Source organism: Prinia subflava, chromosome 12 (genome assembly GCF_021018805.1).
Source record: "Prinia subflava isolate CZ2003 ecotype Zambia chromosome 12, Cam_Psub_1.2, whole genome shotgun sequence".
NCBI lineage: Eukaryota > Metazoa > Chordata > Aves > Passeriformes > Cisticolidae > Prinia > Prinia subflava.
The window spans coordinates 21,722,938-21,743,056 of record NC_086258.1 but is presented as its reverse complement, the minus strand read 5'-3'; the positions used below and the strand labels follow the sequence as shown (position 1 = coordinate 21,743,056).

At 56.8% G+C, this 20,119-nt stretch overlaps 1 protein-coding gene across 1 annotated transcript; it reads left to right on the top strand.

Moving 5' to 3' along the window:
• The first annotated feature begins 4,914 nt into the window (after positions 1–4,914).
• RNF222 (ring finger protein 222) lies at positions 4,915–8,700 on the top strand. Its single transcript, XM_063409981.1, has 2 exons — positions 4,915–5,159; positions 6,310–8,700. Exon 2 carries the CDS (start codon positions 6,335–6,337, stop codon positions 6,962–6,964), a length of 630 nt encoding a protein of 209 aa, XP_063266051.1. The 5' UTR covers positions 4,915–5,159; positions 6,310–6,334; the 3' UTR covers positions 6,965–8,700.
• Positions 8,701–20,119: the final 11,419 nt, after the last annotated feature.

Here is a 20,119-nt window from a genome sequence, read left to right as displayed (position 1 = left end):
CACTGTGTTGTCAAATGATTCGAAAAATCATTAAATGAACCCAAACTGAGTATTTGGTGTTACTGAACCTTTTCTTTCTGTGCTGCTGCAGAGCTGCTGTGGGGTGAGAAGTTGATCTGCACATGTTCCCGTTAAAGGCAGCAACACCTCTGCCATCCCAGCCCTGGAGGAGCCAGGCTGGAAGAAAAAACCCAAACCATGGCACCACTGGGCAGCCTAAACCCAGATGGGGAACATCTCATTTGGGTAAAAGGCTCCAAATCCCCAATTCCAGCAGGTTTTCTCTTAGAATTCTGGGGTTTCTGTGCCTTCCCTCCTGGAATAAGGCTCGAGGGAGCTGCCTGGTGAGAAGGCAGCCAGAAGGGCTGGTGGGAGGGATCAGGCAATCCCCTCCAAGCTGGGGACACTGGGGATACAACAGCCCTGGGGTGACAGGGCTCACGGCATGGCAGGGCCACAGGGACAGGTCCACATCGGGCTGGTGTGATTCCCCAACGGGGCTGGGGGGCACAGGGGCAGGGTGACAGGCAAGGGGACAATCTGGCCGTGTGTGATGGCAGGGTTTGATGCTAGGTCCCTGACCTGGGTCGGATTTGCTGCTCTCCATCCCAGCCTGTAGCCTTTTTTCTTCTTTTTGCCAGAGTCAGGATTAAATGCTCGAGACAGTGTTTCTTGTTCAGACTCAGATGTTTACTAATTCTTTTCTATATTACAGTCTCACAAACCATGAGTTCTACAGCACTTCAAGCTAACAAAGTAATAAAGGCCCTCTCTCTCTGTACAATGCCTTTTAAGGATAAACTGTCCAATTAAGAAATGACACCTAAATTCTTTTTACTTTTAACCCAATAACCAACCACCCCTGGCCCGCAATGTGGATTTTTCTATCCAATTACAAGACACCACCCAGACCCATGGAGAAGAAGGTGAAAAAGAAGGACTTAGCCTAGGCCCTAAATCCTCCATCTTGCTTTATAAATATTACTATATTCTAAAACCTTAAACTCTAAGTTTTCCACCCTGTGATATCACACACTTCTATTCAAACTCCACACCCACAATCCCAGTGCTGTTACTCAATTTTGGGAGCCTTCTCCACGGCCTCAGGTCAAATGCAGTTTGCTTGGGGGTCAGTGCCTGTCAGCACAGAAAGTCTGGAATTCTCAGTGCCCAGGGCTCCAACACCGGCCCGGGGAAGGGGCTGCAGGGCTGGGGCTGGGTAGGACCCCGGCCGGGCAGGGCTCTGTGCAGGGAGGGGGAGCTGCCAGCCCCAGCTGCCGCTGCTGAACAGTCCCTTCTTGTCCCTGAGCATCTGCCCGCGGCGCTCAAAGCCGCTTTGTTTCCCCATTAAGCACACGGGATTCCCAGTGCGGCTCCATCCCGCTGGGAACCGGCATCCAGAGGGCTGGGAGGGGGAGAGCCGGGGGAATGCACGGGGGGGCAGCCCAGGGCCAGGGGAGGGGACACGGGACAGATCGTGCCACTGCCACTTCCAGGGGGATCGTGGAGCCCCTGAGCCTCTCCGGGGGCTGCCCTTGGGCTGCCCCAGACTCACTCGAGGCAGCTCCGTGGTGGCTTTAGTGGGGAACACACCTTTGGTGGGGAATAACTGGTGAAGGAGCCCCTGGAGACTGCAGCTGCCCTCCCAGGCATGGGGAACCCCATGGGGCAGGGGCTGTGCGGCTCTGCACGGGCGGGATGGGACAAATCCCCGATATTTGGTGTCAGAATAAGAGGCAGGGTCATTCCCGAGGGGATTTGGTGGCAGCAGCAGGGAGGCAGGGGCAGGGCAGGGCTGTGACACCACACAGGTCCCTCTGCAGCCTCTGACGGGGGCGGAGATCAGAGCAGGGTTTGTGGTCACATCCAGCTGTTCCTTGGTGCGGGATAAGCACTCACCCCATGGAATGGCAGCAGGAAGAGCAGATCCCGTCGATGCTGGTGGGGAAGGGGCAGCATCCCAGCTGGTAGTGACCGTCACCTCCTCACCTTGGCGCTCCTGGACTCGCCTCCGGCGCTCCCTGCTCTGTTTTTGTGGTGCCAAAGCACATCCGAGAGCACCATCTCCTGGGCACCGCGGAAACCATCGAGGAGAGGCTGAAGGAGGAGCTTTCGTTAAGCGTTTTGGGCTGCCTTGGCTCAAGGGGCACCCGGGTGGTTGAGCTCCGTCCTGCCGGGTGCCTGGGGAGCAGAATGGACACCCCAGAAGGAAAAAACGCTGATTTTCACACTCTAATTCAAGCAAAGCAAGTGTGGGGGAAGATGGATAAGCTTGTGTTTCTTTTAAAAAGCTTAGATTCCTTTGAGGTTGTCCAACTTTTCCAGCTGCTTGAGTTTATTTTGACAGCGTGGAAGTGGATATAACCCAGGGCCCAGGACTCTTGGACCCTCCACCAAGAGGGAGCCCTGGAAAATTAATTTTGCTTCACTGAGCTTCTTCTTCAGCTGGGAATATCTCCCTGGGCTGGGATCAAACATGGATTTACTCTTTCCTGCCTTCACCTGATTCCCAGCAATGCCAGTGTTTGAGCTGGGGCTGAGAGGGGTGGGAGGAGAATGAGTTGAGCAGAAACTCCTACAAAACCTCAGGTTTGCAGGCTGAAGATGACCAGAGGAAAAGCTGAGGGGCTTTGGGTGTGAGCTGAGAGGGAAGGGGCAGGCACCAGGCACCCCCAGAGGGATGGAGAAAGGGTGGAAGAGCTGTGATGGATCCAGTGTGGGAAGGGTGGAGCCTCCCATCCTCTCTGCAACCAGCCCTGCCTGCACTGGGACACACTGGGGCCACTGGGCAGGGCCACCAGCCCACCACAGTCACACTTCCATGGAGCATCCACGGCTCTGGGACAGGAGAACACGGCCACGGGCATGATGAGCCCTCAGCAGCTTTGGCAATCACTCATTTACACAATTCCCATGGCACAGACTTCACCCAGCCCAGCCACGCTAGGGTTGTGCCTGCGTGGCAAAGCTGCCACCATAATTCCACTGGGATTTTCTCCCCAGGATGCTGGCCCCAGCTGAGTGCAGGGCTGTGGAACACTGAAACATCCCTGGTTCATCATTCAGGATCCAGGGAATTGCAGTGTGGATTTGATCTGGAAATATTAAGACCTGTAGGGATTTTTTGCCTGGCACCAGGCTCAGATGTGGAGCAATCTTGTGGCTTTGAATATGCTTTGAAAATAAACACTTACACATAACTCATTGTCCCTCCTCCACACGCGGCTAGGGGAAAGTTTGGGTGCTGCTGTGGAACTCCAGGGCTGTCTCTGCATCCTCCTGTCCTTGCCAAAGGCTGCAAAGCTCTTCCCAGATTCTGCTGGGGTTGCAGGGAAGGGGCTTGGCCACCCCAAAGCCTTTGGCAAGGGCTGTGTCTGGGTCAGAAATGTCCTTTGGTCACTGGCAGCCACCGAGCTCAGCACAGAGAAAATCTCATCTGTGGTTCTCTGGAGAGGAGCTGAGCCTGGAGCAACTTGCCTGCTTGGATCAAAGGATCCTGGAGCCTTGGTTTGAGGGCACTGAACCATGAGCTGGACTTGTTAAAACCTCGGGAAAGAAAATACAGGCAGTGTTTATGGACTTTGCCCCTGAACTGGGATTCTTGTCCTTCAGGCACTGTCAGACTCAGCCTTGTCCCTTAGTGAAGGTTCTGCTGCTGGAAGTGAGGGAAAGGCACTGAGGAGAGCCAGGCCTGGGAAAGAGTGAAACTGCTGACAGAGCTGGGGCTCTGATATGCCCAAATCCCTTTGATTTTGGCATGGCCCAAGCAGCAAAGGGAGGCAGACTCGTTTTTCCAGTGCCTATGTATAGAGCCATGAGCTCATTGTTTCCAACTGCAGAGAGCATTCAAAATATGGGAAACAGGAATTTCCACCCCACCTCGGTGCCAGCAGGGAGCAAACTGGGGCTGGGGAGAAGCTTGGCTGCCCCAAATCTGCTCTTGCTGGCCCAGATCACTCACTGGAGATCTGTGCAGGTGCAAGCAGCCCCGGCACCTCCAGCAGCTTCCAGGGGCAGGGCGTGGGGATGTCTGTCTGTCCCAGGAGGAGCAGGGGATGTCTGTCCCCGGAGGGAAGGTGCAGCCCCAGCCCTGGCACAACTTCCCTGGAGAGGTTTCACTTTTATTTTCAGATCCTCTCAGCAAAACTGGAATAACAAGTGGAGCAGCCTGACCCCCGAGCCTGAGAGATGAGGAAGGTGTGGATGTCCTCAGGTGTCCTTGCAGGGAGGGACAGGGGTGCAGGGCTGCACAGGGCACCCCTGAGGGCACCAGGGTGCCCTGGTGGGGCTGCACCCACTCTTTGCTTTCCAGAAACCAGCCCTGTGCTGTAAGCACTGCACCCATGGGTGGCTGATACTGCTGCCTACGCCCCAGCCCTGCAGGGCACTGCAGGGCCTTTCTCACTGGGTTTTGGGTGCCAGGGATCATCTCCTCTTCCCTCTGTCCCACACAGCCCTGGGGACCTTCCTGATGTCCCTGCAGAGCAGCTCCCTGCCCCAGGCAAGACCTCCCCGTGTTATGGCACGGTTTGGGCTGGAAGAGACCTTAAAGCCCATCAATTCCAACCCCCTGCCATGACAGGGACACCTCCCACTGTCCCAGGCCGCTCCAAGCCCCAATGTCCAGCCTGACCTTGGGCACTGCCAGGGATCCAGGGGCAGCCACAGCTGCTCTGGGCACCCTGTGCCAGCTCATGCAGCACTGCAGCTCCAGAGGGTCCCAGCATCCCTCCAGTGCCCGATTCCTCGGGCTGACCCCGCAGCGCCGAGCCCTGGGACCAGCGGAGGGCAGGACCGAGCCTGCTGTCCCTGCCCACGCCGCCTGACGCCAGCTCCTCGCCCACTCCCTGCCCAAGCGGGCCAGTGAGAGCCCTTTAAAACCCGAACGGGTTCCTCCGCATTCACTCCGCGGGAGCTGTCCCTGCCCTGTCCCCGTCCCTGCCCCTGCCCTGTCCCCGCTCCAGCCTTTGCGCAAGGCACCCTCCTCACACGCAGCTGGCACCTGGAGTCCCACAGCTGTCCCAGTGTCCCACAGCTGTCCCGGTGGTGTCCCACAGCTGTCCTGGTGTCCCACAGCAGGCCCGGTGCTCTCCCGGGCCAGCGCCGTGTCTGGGGACAGCCGTGCATGGAGGGACCGCTGCCCCGGGGCCCTACAGCAGGTAAGGAGATTTTGGGACTCGGGGCAGCTTGCGGTGAGGGAGCAGCAGTCTCTGATCCCTCCTAAAGGACAGCAGGAGCCTGGATCTGTTCTGGTGCCTGAGGAGGAGGCGGCTCGTGGTGTCCTTGTGGCCGTGCCGGGGCAGGGGTGACAGCCCTACAGGAGGAGGGGGGCAGGGGGACAGCAGGGGTTGGCAGAACCTCCTGATGGGCTGGGAAGGTGTCCATGGCACAGTCATGCATGAGAAAAGGAGTGCAGGCTGGGTGGGGTCTGAAAACACCACCAGGTCTGGAAAAACCTGCAGCTTCGATGAAGGTCTGGTTCCTGAGCTGGTCTGAGAGAGCTGAACTGAACATCTCCCCTGTCCCTTCCCTCTGCCTTGGTGCCCGGGGAGATGCAGGGCAGAGCTTCAACCCCACCTGGGGCTCGGAGCACCCCGCACTGCCCTGCTCTCGGGGCCAGGGCTGGGGGCTGGGCTGGCTCTGCCTTCCCTCCTCTCTGACTAACCCTGACTCGGGCTGGCTGCACCCAGCTCCAGCCTGAGCATGGACACGGCCTGGAGATGCCATGGCCTGGCCACCACCATGGCCTGGCCACCAGCCTGGCCACCAGACCGGCCAACCCCCAGCAGCCTGGAAGGAGCCCCATGTGGGTGTTTGCTGCCTGCCCTGGCTCTGTCACCACCCTGTCCACCCCTGTGGCTCCCACCAGCCTGGCTGCTCCAAGCTGCTCCTCTGAGCTCTCTGGGAGAGCTTGGCAGGGTCCACGGTGGGATGGGAATTCCCAGCTCCCAGCAGCTGCAGCTGAGCACTGTGACACAATCTGTGCCTGGAATGACACAATCTGCACGGGGAATTCATCAGGCACGGCTCCAGCGCTGTCCAGGGGCTCAGCCTTCTGCCCTGGTGCTTTTGCAGCCTGGGATTGCTGCCCTGGAGCTGAGATCCTCCCACTATCTGTGCCTTGCCCCAGGGGCAGCACTGGGAGGTTCAACCTGCTGAGTGCTCAGGCCATGCCAGGCACCCATCCCCTCCTCCCGTGAGGGGTGAGGGGCAGTGCCAGGAGAGCAGGGAGAAGGAGAGCTGAAGAGATGGACCGTGCTAACCACTGCCAGCAGACCCCGATTAACCCCTCATGCCTCTCCCTGGCAGCTGGGGAGCTCCTGCCGCAGCAGGGATGTCCGAGACCTCCAGCAAGGAGGGTGCCCCGGCAGAGTGCCCCGTGTGCTACGAGAAGTTCCAGCCCCTGGAGGCCACGCACCGGCGGCTCAGCTGCGGCCACACCTTCTGCCATGACTGCCTGGTGAAGTGCCTGCTGTCGGCCAAGTTGGATGGGCACATCCAGAGCAGCATCATCTGCCCTGTGTGCCGCTACGTCACCTTCCTCAGCAAGACGAAGGCTCTGTGGCCACCCAGCACCAACCCCCAGACCCTGGAGATGCCTCTGTCACCGTCCTCCTTATCCCAGCTGGCCAAAAGCCAGGCCAGCAACACGCTGGTTGTGCCCAGCCACTTCGTGCTGCCGGTGCAGAGCCTGGAGTGGTGCTCCCAGGCGCTCCCGGGGGTGCTGGCACGGGAAGCTCACATCTTTGTCATCAGCGACCACGGCATGCCCCTGGTAGCCACGGACTGCGGCTCCCTGGGCAGGAGGAGCAGGGCAGACACGGCCAGCTCGGTGTCATCCAGCCCTGCCCTGGGGCTGCAGTGCTGCCAGTCCCCCATGGCCCTGGCCGTGATGCTCGTGCTGACCGTGGCCATGCTGGCAGCTGTGCTCCCGTGGCTACTGCTGGTCAGGAGGGACTTGTAGCAGGGATGGGACCAGCCGGGACACCAGAGTGGTGTCACCAGGGCTGGGACACCAGAGTGGTGTCACCAGGGCTGGGACACGGCTGGGACGCCAGAGTGGTGTCACCGGTGCAGGGACAGAACTGGGACACTGGAGTGGTGTCACTGGTGCTGGGACATGGCTGGGGCTGGAGCCTCTCTCAGAAGGCTCCTGCAGAAAGTCCACAAACAGCTTCGGGTGAAGATCTCTCGTCTTGCCAGGGACTGAATGGAGCTTTCAGACCTTCCTGCAGATCTCCAGGTGTTCACAGTGTCACTGGTGGCATTTTCTGTCCCTTTTGGTTAAAATATGGCAGGACAAACCCTGCTGGGGGCTTCTTCCAGGGTCTCTGTGGAGAGGATCCTCCTGCACCTTGTGACAGCCCCTGCAGGGCCTGAGGGAGCCGTGCTGCTCCTGCCCAGCTCTGGCTGTGGCACCGGGCACAGCCAGGGGCTCTGGGGGTCAGGGCTGCCAGGTGTGGGGCTGCTGGAGGTCCCCAAGCTCCCAGGACATCAGGATCATGGTGAAGCAGCCAGACTGGAGCAGAAACTCACGGCTTCCATCCCAGGGATGGAGAAATCAGAGCCTGCAGCTGCCGGGCACGAGGGCAGGGAAACCAGAGCATGGAGAGAGTGGTGCTGGCCCTGCTGAGCTCACCTTCCCCTCTGCCAGCCTCCCTGCAGTGCCATGGGGTGGGAAGGGAGGCCAGCTCATCCCACAGGCAGTCCCAGCCTCCCTCAGCTCCCTCTGAGCTCCCCAGGATGGTGGCTCCTCCTTTTGTCACAGCACCCCTCCTGCCAGGGCACCCAGGGGCAGGGGTTGGGAGTAAACCCAAGTTTAAGGGGGCAGATTTGGGATCCCACCCTGCTGTCCTTGCTAGAGCCCTGTGGCAGAGTGACATTTCCTTGTCCCTGTATCCCACTCTTGAGGTCTCACAGCCAGGGGCACATGTTCACCTGTGCCAAACAGGCTGGGCACTGCTCAGCCCCCCAGACCTCCTGGCTTTGCCCTCTTTGGGACTGCTCCACCCCAGTGTCAGCCCCCAGCCCAAGGCCTGCTTTTGGAGGGCAGTGTGCAGCAGGGAGGCACAGCTGGGACTTGGGAAGCTCCGAGCCTGCTCTCAGGGAAGGGAGAAAATGGGTTGCTGGACACCCCTGCTGGTGCTGGGGTCACTCATGGCATGTGTCCCCAGCCCAGTCTGCATCTCCATCACCTTTGTCCCCCTGACCCAGTCCCTGGCCCTGTAGGTGCTGCTCTCACTCTGTCACCTGGAAATATGTCACTTAATGGGCACCCCAATGTGAGCAGGACACCCTCACTGTCACCCCAGTGTGAGCAGGATGTCCTCACTGCCCCCCCGGGAGGTGACAGTGGGGTACAGAGCTGGCACAGGGTTCCCATGCTCCCAAGGGAGGGACAAACACTGCCAACAGTGCCACTGCGGTGGCTTTGGGACCAGACAGAACTTTCCAGGGCAACAAGTAAGGACAGCTTGTGGCTGGGAAGGGGGAGCAGCGTGGGGCAGAGGTGTCCCATGCCATCTCTGGGGTCACAGCTGGGGACACTGCCCTGCTGGCCTGCTGCCCCCTGTGATGTTCCTGCACTCCCCCAGCCCTGTCCCAGTGTCCCCACCAAACCCGGGTGCCGTGACCCTGACCCCTGTGTGCAGCACTGGGGAAAAGTGCCTGAGGCACAGCACTGGAATGGAAACCCTGTTTCACAAGAAACGCCAACCTGATCGTGACGTGTCCATGCCTCATTATTTAATAATAAACCCTGTTATTAGTCTGTCTGGACAATTAATGCAGGGTGCCAGGGCAGCAGCCCCGTGGCACAGGGCTGCTGGGAGGTGGCACTGGGCTGCTGGGAGGTGTCACAGGGTGGCCGCAGCCATGGAGCTTTTTGGGAAGGCACCGGGCAGAGCTGCAGTGGCAGCACGGGGAGGGGTTGGGGATGTCCTGTACTGTGTCAGGGCCGTGCTCAGCACCAGGGGAGGGGGACCGAGGCTGGGAGGGAGGGACATCCATGGCCACGGGAGGGGAGGAGGGTGTTTTCCACAGGGTGGCACTGCTTGGCCGGGGATGGCGGGCAGGGCTGGCCACAGAGCCCCCAGCTCTGCAGATATCCCGGGACTGCAGATATCCCGGGAAATCTGTGCCGAGCATCCAGTCCCCGATGCGGGGGTGACATCTCCTGTGCCCGTGGCAGCTGCTGTGCTGCAGTCTGGTGCCCAGGGCCACTGTCCCCATGTCCTCACTGTCCCCACTCCAGCTCCAGGCCTTGGGGCTCATGGTCAGTGCTCCCACAGAGAATGTGCCTGCTGTTTGGGGCTGGAATCTGCCTGGATCTGGGAAAGCCACTCCCAGATCCTTCCTGTGCAGATGGAAGAACTGCCCTGAACCTGTCTGAGTGCTGCTAAAGCAGAGCCAGGCCTGTCTGAGCCCTTTTCTGCTGATGCCCCTGGGAAGATATTTGGGTCTCCAGCAAAGCACAGCCCCGAGATGCTGCCCAGCTCCTCCTCTGTGTCCTCCAGAGCATACCAGGGCCATTTCCAGCTCAGTCCTGAGGATTTCAGTGCTTTGGTTTGCAATGGTGACCTGATAGCCCAAGGACAGCTCAGGCCTGCAGCTCTGAGACAGAGATTTCATGAAATCCCAGACTGGTGTGGGCTGGAAGGGACCTCACAGCCCACCCGGTGCCACCCCTGCCTTGGCAGGGACACCTCCCACTGTCCCAGGCTGCTCCAAGCCCCAGTGTCCAACCTGGCCTTGGGCACTGCCAGGGATCCAGGGGCAGCCACAGCTGCTCTGGGCACCCTGTGCCAGGGCCTGCCCACCCTCCCAGGGAAGGATTTCATCCTGATATCTGACTTATCCCTGCTGCTGTGCAGCACTTGGCCCAGGCATCCTTGGGCTCCCAACACACAGCTCTGCTTGGGATTTCATCTGGAGCTGCTGGAGACTCTTGGCCACATCCCGGCTGCCCCGGGTGCCCTGGCTCCATCGTGCCTGTGTGTCACTGGTGGTCATTTGAATCCCAACTGTCCCCTTGCCTCACAGCCCACCCTGTGGCCCCCATCAGTGTCCCCTCAGTGCTGACCTGGGCCAGCCCTGCTCCCCCTCTCCTCTTCCCATCACTGGGAAGGGCTGGATCCTCCATCCCCTGTCTCACAGGTGACACTGGAGCCCTGTCCTGTGAGGTTCTGGCTTCTTTTTCTGCCAAGGTCGGGATTAATACACAGGAGTCACAGTCAGGTGTCTGGATTCGGTGTCCACCACTCCCTATTTCTATTACAGCCTCACCAGCCATGAGCTCTGCAGCACCTCCAGTTAACAAGGTGCAAAATGCAGCACCTCTCTATCTCTACAAGGTCTTTTCAAGGACCTTGAATCTGCCCAATTGTGAAATGCCACCTAAATTATTTTTACCTTAAACCCAATAACTAACCACTTGAAATCCACAATGTGGACTTTATTAACCAATTACAGAAAATCACCCAATCCCATGAAGAAGAAGGTGAAAAAAAGACCACCTAACCTCCACCCCAAAGTCTCCACCTTGCCCCACATACATTACTATAAACTGAAACCTAAACTTTCAGCTTCCAGAATTCCAGCCCTGTCCCCTGCCCAGTGTCCAGGCTCTGGCCAGCAGCAGCCAGGGGTCACCCAAGGCTGGGACCAGTGCAGTGCAAGGCCCAGGAGACCCAGAGAGCTCATTAGGGCAATTATTGCCTGATGTGAGTGTGGGAGGGAGCCAGGGGCTCTCCTGCAGCTGAGGAAGACCAGGGCTGTGCACACAAACCTCAGCTGATGGCACTGGCATGGCCAGGGACTCTCCCTGCTCACTGGGCTGGTGGAGGAATAGGGTAAAAAGCTCATTTCTTCTAAGTGCAGCTAACAAGCAATCTGTAAGTTCACAAATGAAGCTGTTTTGAGAATGAGAAGTTCCTTTAACATAACAATCTGAGGGTGAAAAATAAATGCACCTGTAACAACAAGGGATTTGTGCCATGAGAATCAGTAAACATGTAAACAATCTGAGAATAGACAGATCTGATGGACAAGTAAAATACCTTTTACTAACCGATAGAATAATTAACAAGAACCCTATTAACCAGTCAGAAGTTACATTCGAGGTTTGTAAAAACTGTATAAAAGACAGCATGCAGCCATAATAAAGGGACTTACGGAGTTTTATGATGTCACTCTTTGTGACCATCCCAACAACAGGCTGGGGCTCCAGCTGCTGCTGCGACACCCCCAGGTGTCCCCTGCCACCTCCTTCCCTTCCTCTGCCTAGAGCTGGGCGCTGTGCAGGCCCTGCTGTGCCCCAGCTGTGCCCCTGCTCTGCTGCACACAGGTAAAACCTTCTAAAACAAAGGCCTTATAAAATCAGGCCTTGCTCAGCTGAATTAACACTTAGTCTGCGAACTTCCCATAAGAAAGAATTATAAGAATGACAATCAGTTTGCATAACAATCTACTCTGGTAAGAAAAGTAGGTTGCACCTGTAAAAAACTAGAAGTCCATCCCATGAGAATCCGTGAAGAAAACATGTAGACTATCCAGAAATAGAGAGGTTTGATGGACATACAAAATGTCATTTACTGACCAATGAACTGAGTTTCAGTGGATTAACTAACTGGATCTAACATGGTGCCTTCTGAAATTCCTATAAAAAGATCAGCTATGTGTATTAATAAATATGGATAAATATTTATAAAAATATTTATATAAAACATAAATATTTATAAAATGAATAACATAATATAATAAAAATATTAAAATGTTTAGATTATACATTTCTATATTATTACATAATAGAATATAGAATATAGAATATAGAATATAGAATATAGAATATAGAATATAGAACATAGAATAGAATATATACTATATAATAGATGTGATATATAATATCTATAACATAATATATTATATAAAATTATATTAAAATTATATAAATTTTATATAAAGATGTATATAAGATTTAATCAAGATTCATCTTTTCTGCATGAAGAAAACAAGTGTTCTGTCCATCTGTACAGCGACACTGCTCCTCCCTGGGCTGATCTCTGCTGGGCTGTGGCTGCTCCATCAGAATCCTGGCAGATGCCAGGCTGTGCCATTGCCCTCCCACCCCCCAGCTCTGCAGGATGGCAGCAGGCCCGGAGCCCCAGCAATGCTGTGTAATGCTTCATTAGCAGTGGGAGGTGGCATTTTTATGGCATGGGGATGGGAGGAGTGGGAATTGTACAGGCCCAGGAGTGCTCGCTGGGCAGGCAGGGCTGCAGGCTCCATTAGGGATGGGCCTCAGAGAGCCCCAGCTCCATCAGCCAGAGCTGGCCATGAATAATTGAGGAGGAGGCTCCTGCAAGCTGCCTGCCCTGCCCTGCCCTGCAGCCACGGGCAGCTGGGGCTGGGGCTGGCCTGGGCCAGTGTGGGACAGGACAAGACAAGAGGTGACACTCACCTGGCTGTCCCCACCCCTGGGGCTCCCCAGCCAAGATCCCTTGGCTCCATCTCCAGCAGAGATTCCGATTCCCTTTTTCACTGCCCCCCTTTTCCACTGCCCACCCTTTTCCACTGTCCCCCTTTTCTACTGCCCACCCTTTTCCACTGTCCAGTCCATGCCCCTGGGTGGGCTCTTCTCCTGGGGCATTGCAGGTTTGGCAGTGCCTGAGGGGCTCAGCCACTGCCCCCACTGTCCCCACTGTGCCATCAGTGCCCACAGCAGGGCTGGCTCACTGGGGTGAGATCCCTGAGCCCCAAATGAGGGACCATGGGGACAGGAGTGGGGCTGGAGCTGTCCCTTGGAAAGGGCTGGTTTCTGTCCCTGTGGCTGCTGGCAGGGGACAAAGCTGGGGTGCAGAGGAGGGTGGGGCCAGCCCTGCCCTTCTCAGCATTCCCTGGGTCACTTCACCATTCCCTGGGTCACATCAACATCCCCCAGGTCACTTCAGCACCCTGGGACTCATCCCACTCAGCTGCCTGGGCAGGCTTTACACTTCCCTGTGTTCATCCTTCCAGATCCTTTTTGTCAAAAACTCAGTGATCTACCATGAAAAAAACAACAACAACCAAACAACTTTGGAATATCACCAGACGTGTCTTTACTCTTCTTCCAGTAACAGCTGGCAAAGACCAGCAAATGTATTTTCTGGGAAGAGCTTCTTTTGAGCAGGTTTTGCCTTAACTAATGTCCCATTTTACAACAGGAAATTGAACTGGGAAAGCCATTTTCCTTGTCTCCAGGGTGATTTATCCGCTGGCTGATGGCATATCTCCCCTGTGCCCGACCAGGAGCACTGCAGGGCACCAACGCCCTGTGCGTGCCCACATCCTGGGACAGGAGCCCTGCCCAGTCCTTCCTGCCAGGCTGAAGCCAAGCAGGGTCTGGAACCTGCCATGGGGTGCCTGAGGGAGGGATTCAGGGTTCAGAGAGAAGCTGAGAAACATTCCTGTGGGGTAGGAAAGCCTGGGGCCACTTTACATAAGATGTGGAGACTCCTAGGAAAGCCTCTTTGGATGCCTCAGGGCTCGGAGCTGGCAGCCCCTGGCCCAACCCGGGGCTGCAGGTGGCTGCTGTGGGTTTGGGATCTTCAGGGATCCATGTGGCAGCATCTCCTTGGGGACAACTGCTGGCTGTGGCTGTGGAGATGTCACCTCCAGGCAGACCTGGACCCTGCCTGATGGAAGGGTTTGGTGCCAAGGTTTTCATTCCCTGTGGAATGCCCAGCCCCCCACCGCTGCTGTGGCTGCCCCGAGTGACAGCAGCTGAGCCGCGGTGGCACCTGATGGCCACAGGACAATGAGCTGGCCCGCAGGAGCTGCTCCTGCTGAATCCCACCCCAAAGCATCCCTCTGCCCTCCCGGGGCACCTCCAGGGCTGGGCAGGGTTAAATCCCAGTTCGGAGCCCATCCCTGCGGCTGGGCTGTGCTGGAATCAGCTGGGACCGGGGCTGCGGCGGGGACCGGGCATCCCGCACTCCGGACGGGTTCGGCTGCGTAGGGACAGAGGGGATGGCTGCAGGAGGGGCTGTGCAGCCCGGGAGAACCAGTTCCTCCAGGATGTGCAAATCCTGCTTGTCCCCCACCGCAGCACCCGGCTGCGAGGGGCTGGGAGCTCCAGGGGGCAGGGGGAGCTCGGGGTCCCCTGTCAGGTCAGAGGGTGCTGGTCCCTCTCCAAGCCCCGGGCAAGGCTGGCTCTGCCCGGGGTGAGGCAAGGGCGGCCCTGGAGGCAGCAGGGGCAGCCCTGCGTTTGCCCAGACACTTTATTTGCTAAAATTCCTGGCTGCAGGCTGTGTTCTTCCTGGGTGTGTGGATTGTGGCTGGCAGGCTGCCCTGGCGAGGGCTGGCCCTGCCCGGGCAGAGGGCACTGCTGCAGAGATAACAGCTGCTTATCTCGGTGATAAGGCTCCTGATCTCCTGACACTAGCTTCCAGAGCCTTAGGAACCCGTGAAAATTTCAGAGATTCTCTTGTCATGATTTTATATTTGCACAGGAAATAATTCATTAATATCCCACTTCCTCATTGATTGAAAATGCAGCAGAGCCAACCGTGCCTGTATTTTTTAAAGACTTTTTTTAAAAAAAGATTATTTTTCCTTGCACTGGAGGGGTCTCTCTGTGTTGCCAGGGAGGAGTTAATGATGCTGATGTTTGCCACTGATGGTCTGACTCTGATTTATCCCACAAGTACTACCCCAAATTCCAGCTCTCATCCCCCTCGTGTAAGAGCTGCTCCTCCATGGAGCTATGCAACCAGAGGTTCCTGTTCACCTCACCACCCCTGCCAGGGGACAAACAGATCTGGGGAGGAAGGCAGCAACTTTAATGAAACAGTCCCAGAGAAGTGGCACCAAACTGGTGCCCCCAGAACAAACCCCTGGCACAGGCTCTGCTCTGCACCTCCTGTACCTGCTCAGGGTGCTTGGGGGCATCCCTTAGGGGGACAGCTCTCTTCTGGATGTTCTGGGGAGCTGGGAGGAGGTCTCTGTCCTACCCAGGACAGGACTGGGCCACAAATGTGCCTCAGTTTCAAAATGAAATAATTTCAGGGCTTTGAGGCTGTGGATCCTGCCCAGCACAGCTGTGGAGGTGAGCAGGCAGCTTTCCTCCCCTGGCTGGAAGACAGAATGATTTGAGAGCTCCAGAGAACTCCAGAATCCTCCACACCAGCCTCATGCCCAAGGAACTGGAGGCAGAGGAGAGCTGCTGGTTCCCAAACAGCAGTTCCCACACCAAACAAAAAAATCAGGGACAGCAAGGACACCAAAGGCTTGATGTCACCTGTGAGGTCCTGCCTGGCCCAGGCTGCGGTCAGGTGAGTGTCCGAGTCCCTGAGTGCCAGCACTGTCCTGCTGGCTGGTCTGCAGAAAACAAATTCCAGCTCAGAGGCAGATCCCCCAGGATGGGAAATCACAACGAAATAAATCCTGGTGAAGTTTCAAACAGCTGAGAGAGGTGTCTGTAAAGTAAAGTGCTGAACAACCTCTTGGTTGTTATATATTTGAGAAGTGTTATATCTTTGAGAGGTGTTCCATGTTTGAGAGGTTTTTGTATATATTGGATATATATATAGTATATATTTGATAGTGTTAGAAATGCTTCCATCCTGCACGGGTGTCTTCATGGTCAGCTGAACCAGGAGCGCCGGAGAATGGAGATGTGGGAGACGAGGAGGCCTCCACTCCTCTCCTCTCTTGTCTGGATTTGGAGTGAGCCAGGGGTCGTTCCCATGCTGAGCCACCCCTGGATTGGCAGCTGGAGCACGGGATCCTCCCCTGGCCTTTGCAGCTCTGCTCAGCTCCAGTAGCTCTTTGGCCTGAGCTCTTCTGAGAATTTCCTGAAATGCCCTTGGGGAGTGCCTGGGACCTTGGGTAGAACAGACCTGAGACCTCCAGCAGCAGCGTTTTGCTCAGGGGATCCTCCATCCTGTCTGATTTTGTTGTCTGTCTGTCCCGTCAGTGCACAGAGCAGGTCCCAGCCTGGGCCCTCAGCTGCACTGGGGCTGTGTGCCCAGCTGGAGCCCTGCTGGACCATCACACCTGCAGGAAGGGTGGCAGAGCTGCCAGCTGGTCCCTGTAGGTCTGTGGCCCCTGGTCAGGACAGAGGGAAGAGGCTCTGCTGCCACCAGGCTGCTCCTGCTGGGCCCTCTGAGCCAGCAGCGGGCAGGGGGGCAGTGCAAAGGGATTGGAGAGGGAGCAAAGGGTGTGTCCATCCTTGAGGGGCTGCCCTGAGTGGCTGTGCCAGTGTCCCCAGCACAGCAGAGTGATACAGCTTCTGTGCTCCCAGGGCTGGTTGTGCAAGAGCAGCACAGCAGAGTCCTGGTGTGGAGCTGCTCCTCTTCATCTGCTCCCTCCTGACATCCACTCCTGTCCTTTCTTCTCTCCCTATAAACAGAGAGTGAAAGGAAATGCGAATGGCTTTAAAACCCTTGATAATAGCAAGAAATAGAAGTTGTCCTCAATAAAGACATGTGGAATCAAAGCACTGGGACCATTTCCCACCAGACAGATCCCAGACAGAAGCACCAGCAGACTCCTGGGTGCTAAAGGGATGCCCAGGATGCCCAGGGATATTCAGGATCAGCCCAGCTCAAGGTTGGTAACATTTGGCACAAAAGGAGGATTTTTCCCTCCCCAGAAGATCCAGACTCATGAGCAAACCCCTGGCACTGCTGGGGCTCATGTTCCCCCTGAGGGTGCCCAGTGGGGGATCCATGGCAGGGGAAGGGTGGGAAAGAGCCCAGAGAGAGCTGGTCCAAGTCACAAGGGGGGCTCCTGGAGCCACCCCACAGGATTTTGGGATTACCAGGGCAGGAAGCACTGGAGGCTGCTGGGCTTTGGGGACTGGTGTCACTGGGGTGACTGGGGGGACACAGACTGGGCAGGGAGCAGAGGGAGCTGCTGGTTCCCAGTGCCCATGTGGGCTCTGTGCCAAGCCCAAGGATCTGGAACAGCCCCCAGCCTGGAGCAAACAGACCAAGCACAAAACCACCGAGGGAAAGATGAGCCCTTGAGTCAATATCTCACTCGGGCTGGGCCAGTGCTCCCAGTGCTGCACAGCACCAAGGGACAGGGGCTTCACCCACGGGACTCAGGAGTGGGCTCTGTCCCAGCCCAAGGGATCTGGGGACAGCAGAAGAGGGAAGGAGCTGTCCCTGGGATGGAAAGGACATTGGAGACATCAGAGAATCTGGGGTGTGCAGGGTCAGGGTGGGATGGGGCCAGGAGGAATCACCCGGTCCCTGCCCTGAGCACACACAGCTGGGGGGTTTCCCCTCTCTCTGGGCCTGGCTGGTTGCTCCTGCCTGTGCATGAGGGATGTTGAAGCCACCACATCCTGCCTGTCCCTGTGTCACTCGGAGCCAGCCTGCAGGAGGGGGAACATGCTGAAGGCAGCTGGCACACAAACCCAGAGATGTGTTTGGGTTGGATCTGTGCACGTGTGCCCACTCTCATGCTGCTGGGGAATGGCCCAGGGGAGCTGGGTCACTGTCACAGACCCAGGGGGATCCCAGAGGGGAAATGTGTGAGCAGGGGGTGCAGGATGCTGGGTCTGGTTTCCCAGGGTGTGGTGGTGCACTGTGAGCCTCTGCTCTTCTATGGCCCTGGGTACATCCTCCTGAGCATCCCAGGAGGGCCAGGCACAGGGCTGGCAATGCTTCTCCGTGTGGGAATCACCCCACCCCTCACCATCCCCAAAGCAGCCCCTGGCCGTGCTGGTGGAGTGCACAGGACCGCCCAGTCCCAGGTGCTGGCAGCCCCCAAAAGCTCCATTCGGGAGAGTCTGCTGCAGCATCCCGGGAGGCAGGAGGGACCCGCGGGGACAGGGACCCTGCCCCGGGTGCCGCTGGGTTCCTGGGCTAGCGCCCCCGGCTCCCTGGATGCTGTCCCCGAGCGCCGCACCCAGCGAGGGACAGACCTGGAGTAGTGACAAAGCCCCGGGCCAGCTTTTACAGGCTGGGGTGACAGGCTCAGCACAGGCAATTAAAAATCCCCGAGCAAATAAAGGAGGGTGCGGGTTGCTGCTGCCCTTCCTTCTCTGCAGCTGCAGGATCTGACTGATGCTTGTCCTGGGTTCTTATCCTGAGGCACATCAAGGAAATTCCTGAAGGATCAAGTCCTAAGGGCACACAGGTGGAAAAACAGCCTGAGATGTGGTGAGGGCAAAGCTGAGCTGCTGGCCTGGGCATCCTGGTGGGTACAACACTGTGACCCCAGGGCAGCCTCCCCTCACAGTGCAGGAAAACCCCGGGTCTGTCTCTTGTGGTCACTGACAGCAGGAGAGGAGATCAAGGGAAAAAAGAATAAATAATAAAAAAGAATCTCACTGGTGGTGAGAGGCTTTATGGAGAACTGTGCAGGGCAATGTCCCTGCTGTGACTCCCAGACAGGGACATGTCGCTGGCAATGTCCTTGCCTGGGGCACTGGCCTGGCTGCGTGCTGACAGTGAGGGCTGTGCCCTGACACTCACCTTTGTGGCCTGGGGACATCTCCCCCACCTCTGCCCCATTCTCTGTCAAACCCCATCCCTCCTTGCCCTGCCTGTGCTCTGGGGGCACGGTTGGCTCTGCCTGGGCCATCCTCCTGCTGCCACCTCCCTTTGCCACGGCAGCTCCAAGCACTGTGGGGCTGCTCCCTATTCCACTCGGGCTGATTGGCTCCCCCATGGTGGCCAGCACAGGGGGAGCATCCCCAGGATGCTGGCAGGAAGGAGGACACCATCCCTGCCAGCAGCACAGCTCTCCAGCACCCAGACATCTCCAGCTTCTAGGAATAGGGTAAAAAGCTGGCGGGTCATTTCTTCTAAGTGCAGCTAACAAGCAATCTGTAAGTTCACAAATGAAGCTGTTTTGAGAATGAGAAGTTCCTTTAACACAACAATCTGAGGATGAAAAGTAAATGCACCTGTAATAACAAGGGATTTGTGCCATGAGAATCAGTAAAGAAAATATGTAAACAATCTGGGATCAAATAGATTTGATGGACAAATAAAATGCCTTTTACTAACCAATAGAATAATTAACAAGAACACTATTAACCAGTCAGAAGTTATGCTTGAGGTTTGTAAAAACCGTATAAAAGACACTATGCAGCCATAATAAAGAAACTTCTGAAGATTTTACCGTGTCACTCTGTGTGTTGTGTCTGCCCTACCAACAACACCAGCTCCCCTAAGCTTTGGGGTTGCTGCTCACACACGGGGCCAGCACTGAGCCCTCTCAGTCCCCAGGGCAGCACCAGCCCCCCCCGGCCGTGCTGATGCTCGGTGGTCCCCCTGCTGCAGCACCAGGCTGCAGACACCAGGCAGGACCTGATCTTTCTGCCCCTTGGGTGGCTGCCAAACCAGCCAGGCGTGTTCTAGACAAGCCTGAGATTAGCAAGGCCTAATCTCAGAGCCAATGTTCAAACCTGATGGTACTTTGTACCCAGTTTCCTTGCTCGCCTTGCAGCACATCAGAGCAGTGCCTTGGTGACACAACTTTCACTTGGATTTTCACTGTTCCCCATTGCTTTGCTGGGAAAACATTCCCTGCTGGGAAAACCCTCCTGGCAGCACACAGAGTGTGATGGGGGCACGCAGGAGCAGCTGCTGAAGCACGGCCTGGGTTATCCTTCTTGACTTCCCCTGTTTGCCCAGGGTGTGTGGCCAGGGCTGGCTCGTGCTCCCTGTCCCTCTGACACACAAAGCTGTCACGGGAGAGCAGCAGCTCTCCAGGACCCTCTCTCCAGCATCCTCTGATGGGATGCATTCAGCAATCACCCCCCAGACAACAGCCACCCCCAAACTGCCTCAAAGCCCCCTCCCAAAATCCACTCAACTCATCAAAACCCACCTCCTGTCCATCGTTAATCCATTCTGATGGGATACACTGAGCAATTACACCACAGACAACAGCCACTCCCAAACTGGCCAAAACCCCCTCCTAAAATCCATTAATCTCATAAAAACTAACCTCCTGTCTCTCGTTAACCCATTCCAGATCACTTTAAAATCGAATACTACTCCTGATAGTGCCTGTCACCAGCAGGAAGCTCTGCCCTGCCAGGACCTCTGCATTCCCCCACACCAGCCAAGCATCCCCGGGCACGCTGAGCTGTGGGTACCTTTCCCCCGAGGGTCCA

Coding starts and splice junctions, on each gene's coding strand:
- RNF222 (XM_063409981.1), top strand. CDS start 6,335: ATGTCCGAGACCTCCAGCAAGGAGGGTGCCCCGGCAGAGTGCCCCGTG.